Consider the following 18,213-nt stretch of genomic DNA (forward strand, 5'->3'; position numbering starts at 1 on the left):
AGGTGTGCTATGTGATATGATCATTCGAGAGGTCCTGTTCTCAATGATCCTCTATATAAGGCACCTTTGATCTTAGTTGTGGGGGAGCCAATCTGAAAATAAAAGCTTAAGTTTTATACATTATGTTTCCCTAAACCTCTCTCTCTCTTCTAGGAATCAAAGAAATTATTTGAGTTAAAAATGATACGTTCACCTCAAAATTTCTAAACTGAGTATGCTCTGCACTTGCCTCAAGCCTAAGGATCCTGTGCATCAGAAAGGTCCTATTTTTATCCTCCAAAACCGATTTTAGAAGGGTAAATTTGAAATAAAACTAGTTTTGATTGAGTTGCAAACTATATACAGTTGAAAGGATAATGAAGGTAACTTTCCAATGCAATTTACAAAGCAGGATTTGGAGATCTTTAGAAGGTGTTATGACTAATTTATTACAGGTTGTTCAGGCTTGGGAATTCCAAGCACTCCTTTGTTTATTCAACTTCATTTATTTGTTTTGTTTCAAGTTTGTCAATGTGTTCGGCGAGTCTACTATCAATGATGGTGGGCTAGCATTACGTTTGTCTATAACTATGCTTGGAGGGTTGTTCCAATGTTTCCATTTGTATTTTTAGGATCTTGGGTTTCTATTAGCCTATTTAAACTCAGCAACCATGCTATGTAAGACAATTAGTGATGACTGTTATTTTAAATTTGAAAGATCATTCTTTGTATGGTTTTTTTGAGAACTAGTGAACTTATCAAGAATTTGCAATCTTGTAGCGTTCCAAAATAGATTTATCACTCATCTAAATCTTGAGTGTGGTGTCAATATCCTTCTCTATACCTCTATTTCATGTTTTCTTATAAAGTGGGTCAAGGTTTTTATTTCACTTAAAATTTAGAACTATCTTCGGAAGTTGAAACTTCAAATTAAGTGTGGGTTTCAAAGTTTCATTGTGGGGTTTGCATCAACCTAGGCCATATAAGCTACAATGGCTGAATGATTGTGGGGAAGTTAAAGTAAATAAACAAGTGTTGGTTTCATTCTTTATTGGGAGATACAAGGATGAGGTTGTATGTGATATAGTACCCATGCATGCTAGACACATTCTTTCGAGGCGGCCTTGGCAATATGATAGGCATGTGACATATGATGGTTACTTAAATAGATATTCTTTTGTAATGAATTAAAAGCAAATCACTCTTGTACCTTTAACACCTAAACAAGTGTATGAGGATCAAATGTCAAAAGCCGAGATTCCCAGATGACTCTGTAGCCATGTGAGGCAATTGTGGAGTTGATATAAAAAAAGAAGAAAAAAAAGAAAATGAGCACACGAAAGAAAGAGAAATTGAGAAAAGAAAGTTGAAAGGTAGAAAAAAATGAGAATATTGTTGAGGGAAAAGAGAGGCTGATAAGTGCATATTTTCCATATATTTTGCTTTTAATTTCTCCATCTTTTTCTTATTTTGATCTTAAATATTCTAGTTATTTTAGTTAATTTTTAATTTAATAGGGAATTAATTAATATACATATTTTATTTTTTTTATATATTTGCTAGTTATTTTTATTTCTTATTTTTAATTCATTGTATTATTTTATTGAATAGGAAATTAATTGGAGATTGTGGATAATAAAAAGGCATGAAGAAATTCAAATTGAGAAGGAATGAAGATTAAATTGGAAGACAAAAATCAAAGCAATTAATCCAATTGAGAAATGTTGAATAATTAAAAGATTTAATGTTCTCCAATTGGCAATTGGAGTACACATGCATGGCATTGCAAAAGTGGAAAGCATTTAAACGGGCCCACAATTGACTTTCAAAAGTTGGAATTAATGGCTTTGGGTGGCGTTAAATTGGAAAAGGATTTCAATTCTAATTGAAAAAGGATTTCTTTGGATTTGTTGGAGAAGAATTCGGTCAACTAGCATTATAAAAGGAGAACAGCTGCTGGACGGAAGGGAGAAGAGGGAGAGCAGGGGCTGATCCAATTCTGCAAGAAGAAAAAAAAAAAAACAAGGAAGACGCCAGAAGGAATTCAATTGAAGAAAAAAAGGCAGCCGTTTGAATTAATCTCCATGATTGGTTTTGTCAATTCTCTTATTCCCAATTCAATTATGTTAGGCTAGATTTTTATTTGGTTAAGGGTGAATTCAAAACCCTAAACACTATATGCAATTAAATTTAAATTCTATCATTCAATTTATTTAATTGAGATTGTTTATGTTCTTCTATAATTAATGTTCATGGTTTATTCTTGTTTTATTTAAGTGGCCAATTAAATAGGACTTGAATAAATATTATTGCTAAATTAAAATTCTTGATCCGTAATTGTCTTGATATTTTAATCATTAGTAGCAGTTGGAATTAGTGATTTCAATTGAAGAACATAACCTAGGTTAAATAATCCGAGCTTGTGTGTTTATTGCCTAGATTATTGTTAAATAATCTTTCTTTGTTTAATGCTTCCATTATCTTAAATTTAAAGAGCTTATTTTAAATTATTTAATGGTTAGAGATTAGGTGAAGAGCTTATTTTACCTAACGACACACTAAGGAAAGATTGAGACTAATAGAGCTTATTGTTGTCTACGGTTGATAGTTTCAATATAAATTGATAATAGAATTGATATATTATGTGCATGTTTGGTGGTGGCGAATGATCCTTTAACCAAAGTTTTCATCATTATTATTTCTTTCTCCTTTAATTAAAGTTTTTATTAAATTCTTGTTCGTAATTTTAATTTCTTTATTTCTTACTATTTAGTTAAAAATTCATAAACCCCCCTTTTATTTTTAATTGGCATTTTCTTTAATTAGATTAATTTATATTATTATTACTATTATTATTACTACTATTATTTTATTTTAAATCTTGCTTTGGAGTTAATAATAAATATAACTAGCATAGTCTCTGTGGGATCGATCCTTACTCGCTCTGTACTAATTATTTATATTAGTGGTAAGGTTTTAAATTTGGTGCACCTTAACGACATTACCAGAGGCAGCAAGTGAATTTGTTTGCAAAAGAGAGTGAGGTTAAGAGGGCTTTCTTTTCAAAACAGCCTATAATTGTACTTTTGTGCAAGGAGACTTGTTTACATACTAATGACCTTAACTCTTCTTATGGCATTCCAAAATAGACTTATCACTCACCTTCTCAATATCCTTCTTTATATGTCTGGTTCATGTTTTCTTAAATATTAGGTCAAGGTTTATGTTTTGCTTAAATCTGTTTAGAACTTTCTTGGGAAGGTGAAATTTCAAATTAAGTGTGGATTTCAAAGTTTCATTGCGGGGTTCGCATTAGTCAAGGTCTTCATTTTATGGTTGTTTGAATCTAAATTAAAATGATCCTTAGCGAAATGACCTCATTGAGTGCAGGGTCTCACTTGTCTTTGTGAGGTTCAGCTTGTAAAGTTTGAACTAATTTCATTAAGTCTAACTAGGGTTTTTAATTTGAAATAATACTCTATGAGAATGACCCTTGCTTACGTCTATACTGAATAATGATAACATTTAAGGCTAGGTTTTTAAGTGATACAGTTTATAGTTTATCAAACATTGGATAAAAACTTGATAAACTCACTTCATTAGTTCACCAATTGGCTAGGGGTAACATTCAACAGTAGAAGATGTATAGATTATACATTGTGGTAGGTCATCCAACTAATAGGTGTCCTTCTTTGCAAGATAGTACTTTAGAGCAAACCAATTGATGTGAATCCCACAATGAAACTTTCAAACCCACACTTAATTTGTAGTTTCAACTTCCCCAGAAAGTTCTAAACAGATTTAAGACAAACAAAACCTTGACCCAATGTTTAAGAAAACATGAACCAAAGGTATAGAGAATGATAATGACACCACACTCAAGAAATAGATGAGAAGGTGAGTGATAAGTCTAAATTTGGAACGCCACAAGAATGCAAATTCTTGATAAATTCACTAGTTCTTAAAAGAACCAAAGAAAGAATAATCTTTCAAATTCAAATAACATTCATCTCTAATTTTATTACATAGCAAGGTTGCTGAGTTTAAATAGGCTAAAAGAAACCCAAGATCCTAAAAATACAAATGGAAACATTGGAACAACCTCCAAGTAGGTTTGTCAAAGGATGCTTCAAAAGTCTTCACCAACCCACCATAATTAATGCTATCTTTGACAAACTTAATGCTAGCCTACTATAATTAATGCTATCATTTACAAACTTAATGTTAGCTCACCATCATTGATGGTAGACTTACCTTACACATTGACAAACTTGAAACAAAACAAACAAATGAAGTTGAAAAACAAAGGAGTCGTTGGAAATCCCAAGTCTGAACAAGCTGTAATAAATTGGTCATAACTCCTTCTAGAGGACTCCAAATCCAGCTCTGTAAAATTTATTGGAAAGCTAACTTAATTATCTTTCCAACGGTATATATCTTGCACATTACTTCTTGCTCAATCAATACAGTTTTTATTCGGAATTTGACCTTTCTGCATTTGATACAAATTGTGTATTTGGCTGCCCAATAACTTGAATAATGCCCACAATACCTTGTCTTCTCTTCAAGCCCAATTCAAGATGTCTTGCATCTTGAATTGCATTTTCAATCCATATTTTCTTAATTAATCCATTTAAAGCAGGTTGCATCTTTCTGACTCTAGCTCTTGTAATTGGGCCTCCATGAATGTGCAAAGGATCACTTGAAGTTTTAATGGTATTCCCTTGATGGTTCTCATCATTCCCCCTCTCCACAAAAGGATTCGTTGTTGAATCTTCACCTACATCGAAAGGAGAAAGATCAGAAACATTAAAAGTAGCACTCACATTATACTCACCAGGAAGATCCAATTTGTAGGCATTGTCATTGATCCGTGCAACCACTTGAAATGGACCATATCCCCTTGGAAGCAACTTGGAATGCCTTTGTGCTGGGAACCTCTCCTTTCTCATATGCACCCAAACCCAATCTCCAGGCTGAAAAACCACTAGCTTACGTCCTTTGTTGGCTTGAGTAGCATATTGTTCAATTCTCTTTTCTATGTGTTGTCGTGTTCCCTCATGCTTTCTTTTTACCATCCATACTAGTACGCTCATCAATAGGTAAAGGTAATAAATCCAAAGGAGTTAATGGATTAAAACCATATACAATCTCAAATGGTGAAAATTTAGTAGCTGAATGGACAATTCTATTGTAAGCAAATTCAATATATGGCAAACAGTCTTCCCAAGTTTTTAAGTTCTTTTGAATAATGGCACACAACAAAGTAGACAGAGTTCTATTTACAATCTTGGTTTGTCCATCAATTTGTGGATGACAAGTAGTAGAAAACAAAAGTTTAGTACCCAACTTACCCTACAAAGTTTTCCAAAAGTGGCCCAAGAACTTAGCATCTCAATCTGAAACTATGCTCCTTGGTACTCCATGCAACCTGACTATTTCCTTGAAAAACAAATTAGCTATGTTTGTTGCATCATCAGTTTTGTGACATGGAATGAAATGTGCCATCTTTGAAAACCTTCTAGAAAATGCATCAGCCACCACATTCTCCTTACCTTGTTTATATTTGATCACATAAGGAAATGACTCAATAAACTCAACCCATTTGGCATGTCTCTTATGTAACCTACCTTGCCCTTTCAAATGCTTCAAGGATAATGTTTAGGTAGAAGATAATGTTGCCAAGTTTCCAATGCTCTCACCAATGCATACATCTCTTTGTCATAGGTAGGATAGTATAGGGCTGCTCCACTCAATTTCTCACTAAAATAAGCAATCGGATGCCCTTCTTGCATCAAAACAACTCCAATACCTATACCTGAAGTATCACACTCAATTTCAAAAGTTTTAGCAAAATCAGGTAAACCAATTTCTCCTTAATTGGATTAAATGCCCTTTCTTGTTCACTACCCCACTTAAATCCCACATGTTTCTTCACAATTTCAATTAATGGTGCAGCAAGGGTGCTAAAATCTTTCACAAATCTTCTATAAAAACTAGCCAAACCATGAAAACTTCTTACCTCACTTACACTTGTAGGTGTAGGCCACTCTTTAATAGTCTTTACCTTCTCTTCATCAACCTTAATTCCTTTAGCACTTACAACATAACCAAGAAAAACAATTTGATTTGTACAAAAGGAACACTTCTTCAAATTAGCATACAACTTTCCTTCCTTAAAACAGTCAATACACTTTGCAAATGTTCAATGTGTTCATCTAAGCCTTTGGTATAGATCAAAATATCATCAAAATAGACAACTACGAATTTACCAATAAAAGCACGCAAAACATGGTTCATTAACCTCATAAAAGTGCTAGGTGCATTAGATAACCCAAATGGCATCACTAACCACTCATATAAACCATATTTTGTTTTAAAGGCAGTTTTCCACTCATCTCCCTCTCTAATCCTAATTTGATGATACCCACTTTTAAGATCAATTTTACTAAACACACAAGAACCATGCAATTCATCAAGCATGTCATCAAGTCTAGGAATAGGATGTCGATACTTTACAGTGATTTTCTTAATTGCACGATAGTCAATGCACATCCTCCATGTTCCATCCATTTTGGGCACTAGTAAAACTGGTACCGCACATGGACTCATCCTCTCCCTCACATATCCTTTTGCCAAGAGTTCTTCAACTTGCCTTTGAAGCTCCTTTGTCTCCTCGGGGTTACTTCTATATGTAGGTCTATTAGGAATGGTAGCTCCAGGGACGAAGTCTATTTGATGCTCAATTCCCCTAATAGGTGGCAAACCATTAGGGACTTCATTTGGAAACACATAATCAAAGTCCTGCAAAAAAGAGTCACAATAGCACCGGGCAAAGAAAAGTTAAGCTCATTAGTATGTAAACAAGCCTCTTTGCACAAAAGTACAACAATAGGCTGTTTTGAAAAGAAAGCCCTCTTAACCTCGCTCTCTTTTGCAAATAAGTTCACTTGCTGCCTCTCTTTTCTGCCAACAATATTTTTTTCTATCTTTCCACTTGCTTTTCTCTCAATCTCTCTTTCTTTTGTACTCTCATTTTCATTTTTTGTATCACTCTCTTTTTGTATTGACATTTGATCCTCATACACTTGGCTAGGTGTTAATGGTACAAGAGTGATTTGTCTTTTATTTATTACAAAAGAATATCTATTTAAGTAACCATCATGTGTCACACGCCTATCATATTGCCAAGGTCGACCCAAAAGAATGTGTCCAGCATGCATGGGTACTACATCACATAGAACCTCATCCTTGTATCTCCCAATAGAGAATGAAACCAACACTTGTTTATTTACTTTAACTTCCCCACAATCATTCAGCCATTGTAGCTTATATGGCCTCGGATGTTTCAAAGTTTTCAAATTTAATTTTTCAACTAAACTAGTGCATACCTTATCTTTGATGTGGCATCTAGTATGAAAGATGTTATCACGTTGTACCTCCGCATTCTCTTTTACTTGCATGTTGAGAGCACGCCTAGCAACCATCAATTTACCATCAACAGGATATTCTACACCATCATTAGCATCCTCCAAAGGTGGCATAGGATCATCATCTGATTCACTCTCGGTTTCAACATCATCCCTCAAGATCATTACTCTCTTATTTGGGCATTGAGATGCAATATGACCTGTCCCCAAACATTTAAAACACTTAATATCTCTATTTCTAGAGTGTTGGGAATCAGATTTACCTTTTCTTTGGTTGCCTCCCTCTTTATGATCCTTGATTGGCTCAATCTTAGGCTTTGAAACAACCTTTTCATCTTTGCTCCATTTTGACTTCCATTAGGAAGATGAACCCAAATTGGTTCTAGTGGCCATGTCTTCCAACTAACCATAGTGCTGCAAGTCAACCACATTAGCAATATCTTGATTTAAACCATGTAAAAATCTTGCCATAGTGGCCTCTCGTTCTTCTTCAATGTTGGCTCGAATCATGATTATTTCCATCTCCTTGTGGTAATCTTCCACACTTCTAGAACCTTGTGTAAGACTTTGAAGCCTTTGGTGCAACTCCCTATAATAATGACTAGTAACAAATCTCCTCCTCATGATGGCCTTCATCTCCTCCCAAGTGTTTATTGGCCTTTCACGATTTCGTCTCCTACTCAAAACAAGTTGATCCCACCAAATAATAGCATAATCAGTAAATTCAACAGCAGCTAGTTTTACCTTCTTCTCCTCAAAGTAGTTGTGGCAATCAAATACTAGCTCCACCTTTTTTTCCCACTCCAAATAAGCTTCCGGATCATTTTTACCTTGAAAGGAAGGAATTTTCAGTTTGATACTCCCCAAATCACGATCTATACGTCTTGCCCTTCTATCATCTCTTCCACACATGTCAACGGTGGCCTGGTCATCAAAATCATCTATGTCATCTCCATCTTCTTCTCCCATGACAGCACGCCCTTGATTACCTCTTACATTAGGAGCTATTAATTGTTGCCTCCTTTGTAGATTGGCTATGACAGTGTCTTGCCTCTCCAATTTGTCACGGATCTCTCCAAACATCAGATTCATGTGCTCAAATTGTTGTTGCATGGCTTTGAGCATGATTGATTGGCCTATAGCTTCTTGATCTTTTGACATATTTGAAAAGAATGTTACCTCACAGCACTCCCTCACGTGTTTCACTCAATTTGATGTCACTTAACTCTCGTGTTTAACACACAAACAAACTTTTGCCTTTTACCACACTTAATTCTCTCTTTCAGTTCTTTATTGAACTAAATAAATAAAAAATCAAGAAAAAACCCAAGTGGCACACCAAATATGACAATCCAGCACGCTAACAAAGAAAAGAAATTAAGAAGACACAAAGAATGAAAAGGAAGTTGAAGAAAGGAAAGCAAGCAAGCAAAGCAACACAATTGATATTGTGTGTAAACAATGCCAAGGAAAATGAATAACTAAAATTCAATTTCATGAAAGTAGAAATACTTGAATCTTTTTATAATCTTTTTTTGTACGTTTTTTCTCTCTTTTTTTTATAATTAAAATAAATAAGACATTCAAACCTGATTAGAAACTAGCTCTGATACCAAATGATGCGAATCCCACAATGAAACTGTCAAACCCACACTTAATTTGTAGTTTCAACTTCCCCAGAAAGTTCTAAACAGATTTAAGACAAACAAAACCTTGACCCAATGTTTAAGAAAACATGAACCAAAGGTATAGAGAATGATATTGACGCCACACTCAAGAAATAGATGAGAAGGTGAGTGATAAGTCTAAGTTTAGAACGCCACAAGAATGCAAATTCTTGATAAGTTCACTAGTTCTCAAAAGAACCAAAGAAAGAATAATCTTTCAAATTCAAATAACATTCATCTCTAATTTTATTACATAGCAAGGTTGCTGAGTTTAAATAGGCTAAAAGAAACCCAAGATCCTAAAAATACAAATGGAAACATTGGAACAACCTCCAAGTAGGTTTGTCAAAGGATGCTTCAAAAGTCTTCACCAACCCACCATAATTAATGCTATCTTGGACAAACTTAATGCTAGCCTACTATAATTAATACTATCATTGACAAACTTAATGTTAGCCCACCATCATTGATGGTAGACTCACCTTACACATTGACAAACTTGAAACAAAACAAACAAATGAAGTTGAAAAACAATGTAGTCGTTGGAAATCCCAAGTTTGAACAAGCTGCAATGAATTGGTCAGAACTCCTTCTAGAGAACTCCAAATTCATCTCTGTAAAATTTTTTGGAAAGCTAACTTAATTATCGTTCCAACGGTATATAGCTTACACATTACTTCTGGCTCAATCAATAAAGTTTTTATTCCGAATTTGACCTTTCTGCATTTGATACAAATTGTGTATTTGGCTGCCCAATAACTTGAATAATGCCCACAATACCTTATCTTCTCTTCAAGCCAAATTCAAGATGTCTTGCATCTTGAATTGCATTTTCAATCCATATTTTCTCAATTAATCCATTTAAAGCAGCTTGCATCTTTCTGGCTCTAGCTCTTGTAATTGGGCCTCCATGAATGTGCAAAGGATCACTTGAAGTTTTAATGGTATTCCCTTGATGGTTCTCATCACCAATACTATAGGTGGGTATCAAGAGCAACATGTGCGACAAAGCAAAAGCACAATCTTTTTTCCAACACCTACAATCTAAGATGAAGAGATCATCCAAACTTTAGTTATTTGGAAAATCAACAATGAGTGAACTAAAGCAACAGATTTATCATTCTAGGCCACAACCTATTTCCTATAATTAAGGAACATACCTTGAAGATTTGGTTAAATATTTGGCTATCAACAAAAAGAAACAACAACTATTAAGAATTTAGAGATAGAAGTCAACCAATTGGCTAGTGCACTGGGCAGATTAAAAAGCACAAGATTTAGAAAGTATCATGCCAAACTACGATCCAATGCAAGAGAGAATGTTCATGTTGTGACTTTTAAGGAGTGGCAAAAAAATTAATAAAATATCAAAAAGAGGAAAATGAGCCACATATAAGACAAAACAAGAAGATGATTTCGTTATTGTGAAATATGAAGCCACATATTCTACTATGAAGAGTTTAGTACCTAAGGTAACTTCTAAGGTTCTTATATCTTCTAATGTTCCTTTGTTACCTTTTTCCAGTAGATTTTAAAAACCCTAGGATGAAAAATCCAAGAAAGAGGAGCATGAAAGATAGATTTTAAAAACCCTTCGTAAAATACAAGTTAACATACTTCTATTGCAAGCTATTGACAAAGTATCACACTATGCAAAGTTCCTCAAAGAGTCACGCACCAAAAAATGCAAGCTCAAAGGTAATAAGGTAATAAGAGTGGGGCAGATATGTATGCTCTTTTGCAAAGAAAGCTTCCACCAAATTGCAAAAGTCTAAGAAGTTTCACCATTCTATGCACAATTGGTAACGCCAAGTTTAAATGAACTATGTTAGACTTAGATTCATCTATTAATATCATGCCTTTTTCTATTTATGCTGCTTTAAACTTGGGTGAACTTAGAAAAACTAGTGTTGTTGTTTAACTTGCTCATAGATCTAATGCGTATCTAAAAGGATTTTTAGAGGATGTTTTCCTCACTGATTTCTATATTCTTGATATGGAGGATGATGGATCTCCTAACCAGGACTAACATGATTTCCACTTTAATTGATGTAAAGCATTTAAGTTGATTAAGATTCTTATTTGATTTAGATGATTTCTTTATTTGCTTTATATTAGGATTCTAATTTGGTTTAGATTCTTTCCTTATTTGCTTTAGATTAAGATTCTAGTTTTGGTTTGGGATTTATTTTCGAAAATTCTTGTAAACCAACCCTATATAATGTACTCGTATCTAATAAACAGGGACAAATAAATTTGGATGTAATTGGTGAGAGAGTTAGTAATGCCAAAATAATATTATGTAATTGGTGAGAGAGAAGAATATTACACCAAATATGGAAACATCTTCATCTTCAATCTCAACTCCATCATCTTCCCCTCATATCTCTCTTTCCTCTACTCTTTCTCTTCCAAAATCATGTTCAAAACACATAGCTTCAAAAATCGAAAACCTTGTTGAGTATTCCTATATCCCTGAATCTGCTCAAATCAATGAATCTAAATTTCCCGTCATGAGTCCCTACAACTTGTAGAAGCAGAAAACTTCTTTTACCCGAAGTATCCGTACCCTAATCTCTACCAAAAGACCACTTCCCAAAGAATACATCCAGTCTTCTAGACTCGATCAGTGTGCTTTGCAAGCATCTCAAAGTGAACAATATGTCACTTTAGATATTCCCCCAGATCTTGTAGCAAACTGGAAACGAGAAGGATATACACATCTTCATCTTGGTGGTGTTAGATTAATTCTGGCCCTCCATGGGAGAAAAGGCTTACCAGTCACAGCAAGAATTGCTCTTCTAGATACCAGGTTCAAACAATATCAACATGCTATTAGTGGAACCGTCCTGACAACTCTTCATGTTGGTAGTGTCCTGTTAACCTTTTACCCAAACTTCAACCTCTCTCTTGAGGATCTCAACTTGCCTACAACCATTAAAGTCCAGATCCAGCTCCAAGGAGCAGAACAAACACCCACATCCAAGATTGCAACCCTTCATCACCAAATAGTGTATCGATTACAAAATCATGCACTAGACCTACCTACACCCCATACCACATCAGATGATCTGATGATCCTTGCTGACACCGATACAATCCCAACCATCATTCAAATTCCTAAACAGATCCAGAAACAGGACTTGCTCACACTCATGCCTCTTGAATGGCTCACAAATTATGAGCATTTCCATCAAAACTCTGAACCAGTACAAACCACAGAAGCCACGTTTGAAAGACGACAAAATGGCCAAGTCAAACTGTCATTTCAAACCCCTCATAAAGTTTCAGAAACCCCAAGGCTTTCCTACACTGCAATGATTACTGCAGTCCAAACTGGTCAGGAAAAGAACCTTCCAATCCATGGTTTTTCATCTGAAGCGTATCCTGTATACCCTGACACATTTAATGGTCATTTTCTATGGGATATTCCTGAAGCCCATATGTGCAATCCAGATTGTCCTTGCTTGGATGATACGGATGTTGATGACGAATTGGAAGTTATGATGAGAAAGAAAAAGAAGAAGAAAAAATCTTTTCATCCAAAAATATCTTGCAAATCCTTTCCTCCACAACCTCCACCAGATCCCAAACCACCTGTCCATCCAATACGGTCATGCCTAATGTTTTTAAGTCAAAGTCAATCTTATAAGGAATCTTTTCCCCCACTTGAAAAATAAATAGACACACGAACCAGAGTCATCTCAAAACCTTATGTTCAATCCCCAGTTACTGCTTCTGGCCAACCTAAAGAGCCAAAACAGTATGAAGCTGTTCTCAACTGGCAAACCAAAAACGCCAGTGCTCAGAATCAAACTCTCCACCAACTTGGAAAGAAAATTGACCGAGTCGCTAGTCTGGTCTCCCAGACTGAAACCAAGGTGGATTCAATTAGCAGCCATCTTGATCAGATATACATACATCTTCAAGACAAAATCTATGAATTAGACACAGATCTCAAACAAATGATAAACAATCATATCTGGGGTCCCGAATTCAACAAAAAAGAAGCAGAGATCAGACGACTCAAAGCTGAGTTAGCCAGGATTGATACTGAAAAAACTCGACCATCACTTTTCACCCAAACATCATCCACACTCGTACCTACTCCGATGTTTGACACCTATGCACCTTTCTACACTCCATCCAGGCCTCAACCGCCTGTTTACAATCAGTTCTTTGGATTCTCACATCTCCAACTAACACCTCAACCTAAGCCCTCTTCACCCAAAAAATCAAAATCCAAAGTCAAGATCTCAGAACCACAGTCAAAAGTTTCTCCATCTTCGGTACCTCCAGAGGATTCACCAAAAGCAACTCCTGAACCTCCCAAAAAAGACAAAGGTCCAATGGATCAATATCATTACCATACTGTTCAGACCCACGACTCCTCTTCCACCGAATTTGAGTCAGATCCTATCTATGAGTCTAACCTTTCAACCTCCATTTCATCCTCATCTCCCTCATCCCTGAACTCCGACAATTCTTCTACTAATTCTGAATCAGAATATGCTGATCTTACAAGCATACTGATGGCGACCAAAACTGAAGACCCAAGTGCCTCAACTACAACACCTATTGTTGAAGACAGTTCTTCTGATGCTGACCAACAGAAAGCTCCAACAGAACCAATACCACAAATGCCTCCGCCAGTTGCTGACCATTCCACTAAACCTTCTTCAGCATCTTGGTTCACATTTGATGACATTCCTCGTTACAAATGGCCTGCTCGCCTCCAAGAAGTTGCTGCATAGATTGATCTCCAAGGAACTAAACCAAATGCACATCCAGAAAGTGTTCGTGAATTTATGGCCCGCTCAATGGGTTCTTTACGAGATTGGTTAGAGAAAGCTTGGGAGAATACAGACAGTTCAGTTCATGCAATCCCCAATTGGCACAGCACTCAATATCATCGGTGAACGCATAGCTTCCAAAGAGGCAAACCGAAAAGAATATCACCAGATGAGATGTTGTTCTCTCAAAAGACATCTTTTAGAATCTCATTACAAAAGAATGAGTATTCTATTTTACAAGCTGAATGGTTTCAATGAACCGTCCCCCAAGCATGTCTTCATAGCCTCACTCCCTTTAGAACTTCAACCTGATCTCCAAAGACAACTCACTGCCACTAATCTCAGCATAGCTGACATCTCTCTTGGGAAGATTTTTCAAACAGCGATGTTATGCCTTGACAAGATCTATGAACAGAAAGAGTTCTTCAAAGATCTCATGGCAGATAAGAAACCCTTTTCTGAAGCTTGCAAAAAAAACCCTATCTCTAAATCGAGTGCAAAGATGAAAAGAAATGTTTTTGTCCAACCAAGAAGAAAAAGCACTTCCAGAAACACTTCCACAAAAAATCATCCTCCAAAAAGCCTTTCCGGTATTTCAAGAAAAAAGATGTTTCCCAGTACAGAAAAAAGAAGCATAACTGTTGTTTCATTTGTAAGAAACGCGGTCACTTTGCTTGGAACTGTCCTCATAAATCTGCCAAAGCCGTTCGTCTCATACAACATCTCCAACATTCTTCCATGTTATCTGAGAATGAAGATGTTGAGTCCAACTTTTCTGAACAGTCAGAATAAGATGAGCAGACTGCCTTCATCATTGCCGAATCTTCTGATTCCGATGATATTTCAGTAATTTCTACAGTTCAAACTGTCAACCAGGTTTCCACCATTCCCAGACCTTCCCTCAAAATGTCAATCCTTCCTTCAAAGTTTCATAAACCTGTTCCTGTCATCGGGTTTATCGACACTGGTGCCGATACCAGTATGATTGATCCTTCTGTCCTTCCCTCAGACAGTTGGGAAAACCATTCCAAACTATTCAGAGCAGTTAATGGCGAAACATTTGAAACCACTTTGATTACCAAAAAACCCATTGGTATTCAATTCTTTCCAAACTGCATTATTTGGAAAAAGATTGTAGCTTCCACTCTTCCAGATAAAGACTTGCTCATAGGTTTTGACATCCTCCATTTGGTCAAAAATCTTTTCATTACCAGTTCTGGAATTCGCTACAAACAGATGTTCTTCCCTTATACAGATATGCTCCGTCTGTATACACTTTCCGATGTCCCAACTCCATACAGTCATATTTCATAAAAATTTCTTGAGTTTTGTCCAGACAATCATTCCCAATTCCATCATCCTTCCCCTCTCTGGAAAAATGAACAGTTCTTCATTCGCCTTCCTTTCAAACTCAACGAAGACATAAACCCTTCCGGGTATGTCTCCTTCAGACCTCTTACTTGCAAAGCAAGAATGTTCCCAATTGCTTCAACAAGGTCTGATTGAACCAACTGATTCAGATTGGACTAGTCAAGCCTTCTACGTTGAAAAAAGGTCTGAATTAGTTCGTGGTAAGAAGCGGTTAATTATTGATTACCAGCCACTCAACTCTTTCCTTAAAGATGATAAGTTCCCCCTTCCAAAAATCCAGACCCTGTTTGTCCATCTTCAAGGGGCATATATCTTCTCTAACTTCGATTTAAAAGCTAGTTTTTGGCAACTTGGTATTTCACCAGTTGACCGTCCCAAAACTGCCTTCTGCATTCCTGATGCTCACTATCAATGGACTGTTATGCCCTTTGGTCTTAAAGTAGCTCCTTCGTTATTTCAAAAGGCCATGACAAAAAATTTCAATCCTATCCTCCATCATGCTTTGGTCTACATCGATGATATTTTATTATTCTCATCTGATCATGATAGCCACCAGAAACTCCTTTTGGATTTCTTTCATATTGTGCAGGAACACAGAATCATGCTTTTTGAAAAAAAAAAAAAAAGCAGCATAGCAAAGGAATCAATTGACTTTCTTGGCATGGTGATCACAAATGGCCATTACCAACCTGGTCCACACATTGCAACTGAATTATTAAAGTTCCCGGACACATATCTCAACAAAAAGCAGATACAACAATTCCTTGGGATTGTTAACTATGTCCATGATTTTATCCCTAAAGTTGCAGTTCACACAAGCCAGCTATCGCACATGCTCAAAAAATAGTGCCCTCCATGGGGACCAGCACAGACAGAAGCTGTAAAACAATTAAGGTGATAGCCCAGTCACCTCCTCCTCTCAGAATTCCTACATTGGACAACGTATTCTACAAACAGATGCCAGTGATGATTACTGGAGTGCCATTCTCCTCGAAAGAATAGATGGCTTGGACCACTTCTATGCGCATGCAAGTGGACAATTCAAAGACTCTGAAAAGAACTACCATGTGATCTACAAAGAAATTTTGGCAGTAAAGTACGGAATCAAAAAGTTTGAATTTCATCTAATCAGCCACAAATTCCTTATCAACATGGACAATTCCTCTTTTCCTAGAATCTTTGATTTCAAGAACAAATGGCTTCCTGACAAACAGCTACTCAACCTCAAAACTTGGTTCTCCAAATATGACTTTACTGTCCAGCACATCAAAGGTAAACAAAACCTCATCCCAGACTTCCTTACACGCCTGGCTATAAATAAACCCTCACTCCTCTCTTCAATTCATATCATCCCAATCATAGCCATGAATCGACAACTTCCTTTCAAAGCTCTCAACCAAAGATCTTTTCCCATGACCATTCCTTTTTCTCCAGCCTACCAGATCCAAGACTTTGCTAAGAAATTCCTTTATAGGTATTTCTTCAATGTTCACAGTAAGACTCCTGATCGTTTTCCTACACTCTGTATGGAAAACCTGTTTCTCACAGGTCTCACCCTGTCTCACCCGTCCATCTCAGAAGACGAGTTATGGTATATGTGGTGTCTTACAACTTTGTATGCTACAAAAGTGGTCTTCCCTGTTAAACCAGTCCTCCGGCACATCACCACTCCTGAATTTTCCTCTGACCTTCTATGGACACTCCTCGAATGGTATTAACCCCTCGCATGGTGACGTAAATAGCTCCAGAATCTGTGCACTTTTCACGGATTAAATAGGATTCCAGAACATGAAGCAAACATGTTCACCACAGCTTTCATTGTACACCGGCCATATTTCCAGCACCCAGAAACAAGAGACTTCTAGACTTAAGACATGGCTTATGAATGGAAAACTTATCCCCATCTTTATCCTCTCATCCATGATACGTCAGTCACATCTGTTCTTCGAGCTTATCTCATGGAACTCAACAATGTTCAGCCACTTGCCACTAACATCCACCACACGTCTGTCAGACCGTCACACAGCTTGGAAATAGTCCCAAAGACACAGACTTGTACTCCAGGTTCGAGTTCAAGTCCACATGGCATTCTTGTCATAGAACAACGTCCTGATTACACTAATGTCTTATTCCAAGACGCTCAGGATCCTTGGGAAGATTTTCAGTCTCTTCTCCATACTGAAAATACCCCGTACACCGTCACCAATCCAGACTCTCTTGCTTCCTCCACACCAAAAATGACTGATGCAGATGAAGAAAAATCTGCAAACTGAAGCATCCCTTGATCAGAGATAGATTCGTCATGCCATGCGCCAATATGAGAAAGAAACTGGTGATATGTCTCCATCACACTACCCATCCACTCCATGATTGCCGACACACATGGGAATCTTTAGCTTTTGCTTTATTAAAGTTTGCTTTCATAATTATGTTTCTTCTTTTGTAAAAGATAAGGGTCCCACCTAATCTCTTTCCTCCTGGAGATCTCTATATAAGGATCTCTCTTCCCCTTTGAAAGGCAGGAGTTAATCAGAAATAAAATTAAGTTTTCTTTACCTCATGTTTCTCTAAACTTCTTCTTTCTTCTAGGAATCAAAGAAATTATTTGGGTTAATAATGATATGCTCACCTCTAATTTTCTAAACTGAGTATGCTCTGCACTTGCCTTAAGCCTAAGGATCCTGTGCATCAGAAAGGTCCTGTTTTATCCTCCAAAACCGATTTTTGTAAAAAGAAATTGTTTTCTCACAACGTTCACCCTCTTTGAAGGCCATGAGTGCCGTGTTTTTGGGTGGTATTGTGAAAAACTGTTTTTGAAATATAACTTTCGGAAACAAACGCTTTGAACTTATCAATCAGATCATCTATACCTAATTGTGGCATCATCACATACCAAGGTTCTTGTTTTCATTGAACATCGGGTCGCGATTCCATTCAATTCCAGGTTTAGAAGTGATCTTGGAGACTAAATTG

General features: G+C 36.4%; 1 protein-coding gene across 3 annotated transcripts in view; it reads right to left on the minus strand.

Annotated features, from left to right (window-relative positions):
• Window positions 1-3,969: 3,969 nt before the first annotated feature.
• Window positions 3,970-18,213, minus strand: part of LOC127899148 (uncharacterized) — a 62,956-nt gene continuing 48,712 nt past the window's right edge. For 2 of the 3 annotated variants that reach the window (XM_052432195.1, XM_052432196.1), the window contains exon 2: window positions 6,600-9,406. In XM_052432195.1, the coding sequence (XP_052288155.1) occupies window positions 6,711-7,574 (864 nt within the window). In that variant the 5' untranslated portion in view covers window positions 7,575-9,406 and the 3' untranslated portion in view covers window positions 6,600-6,710. Of the gene's footprint in view, window positions 4,082-6,599; window positions 9,407-18,213 lie in introns of those variants that run through there. The other variant, XR_008050982.1, reaches the window with a different exon arrangement.

The sequence above is a fragment of the Citrus sinensis genome, chromosome 8 (assembly GCF_022201045.2).
Source record: "Citrus sinensis cultivar Valencia sweet orange chromosome 8, DVS_A1.0, whole genome shotgun sequence".
Classification (NCBI taxonomy): Eukaryota; Viridiplantae; Streptophyta; class Magnoliopsida; order Sapindales; family Rutaceae; genus Citrus; species Citrus sinensis.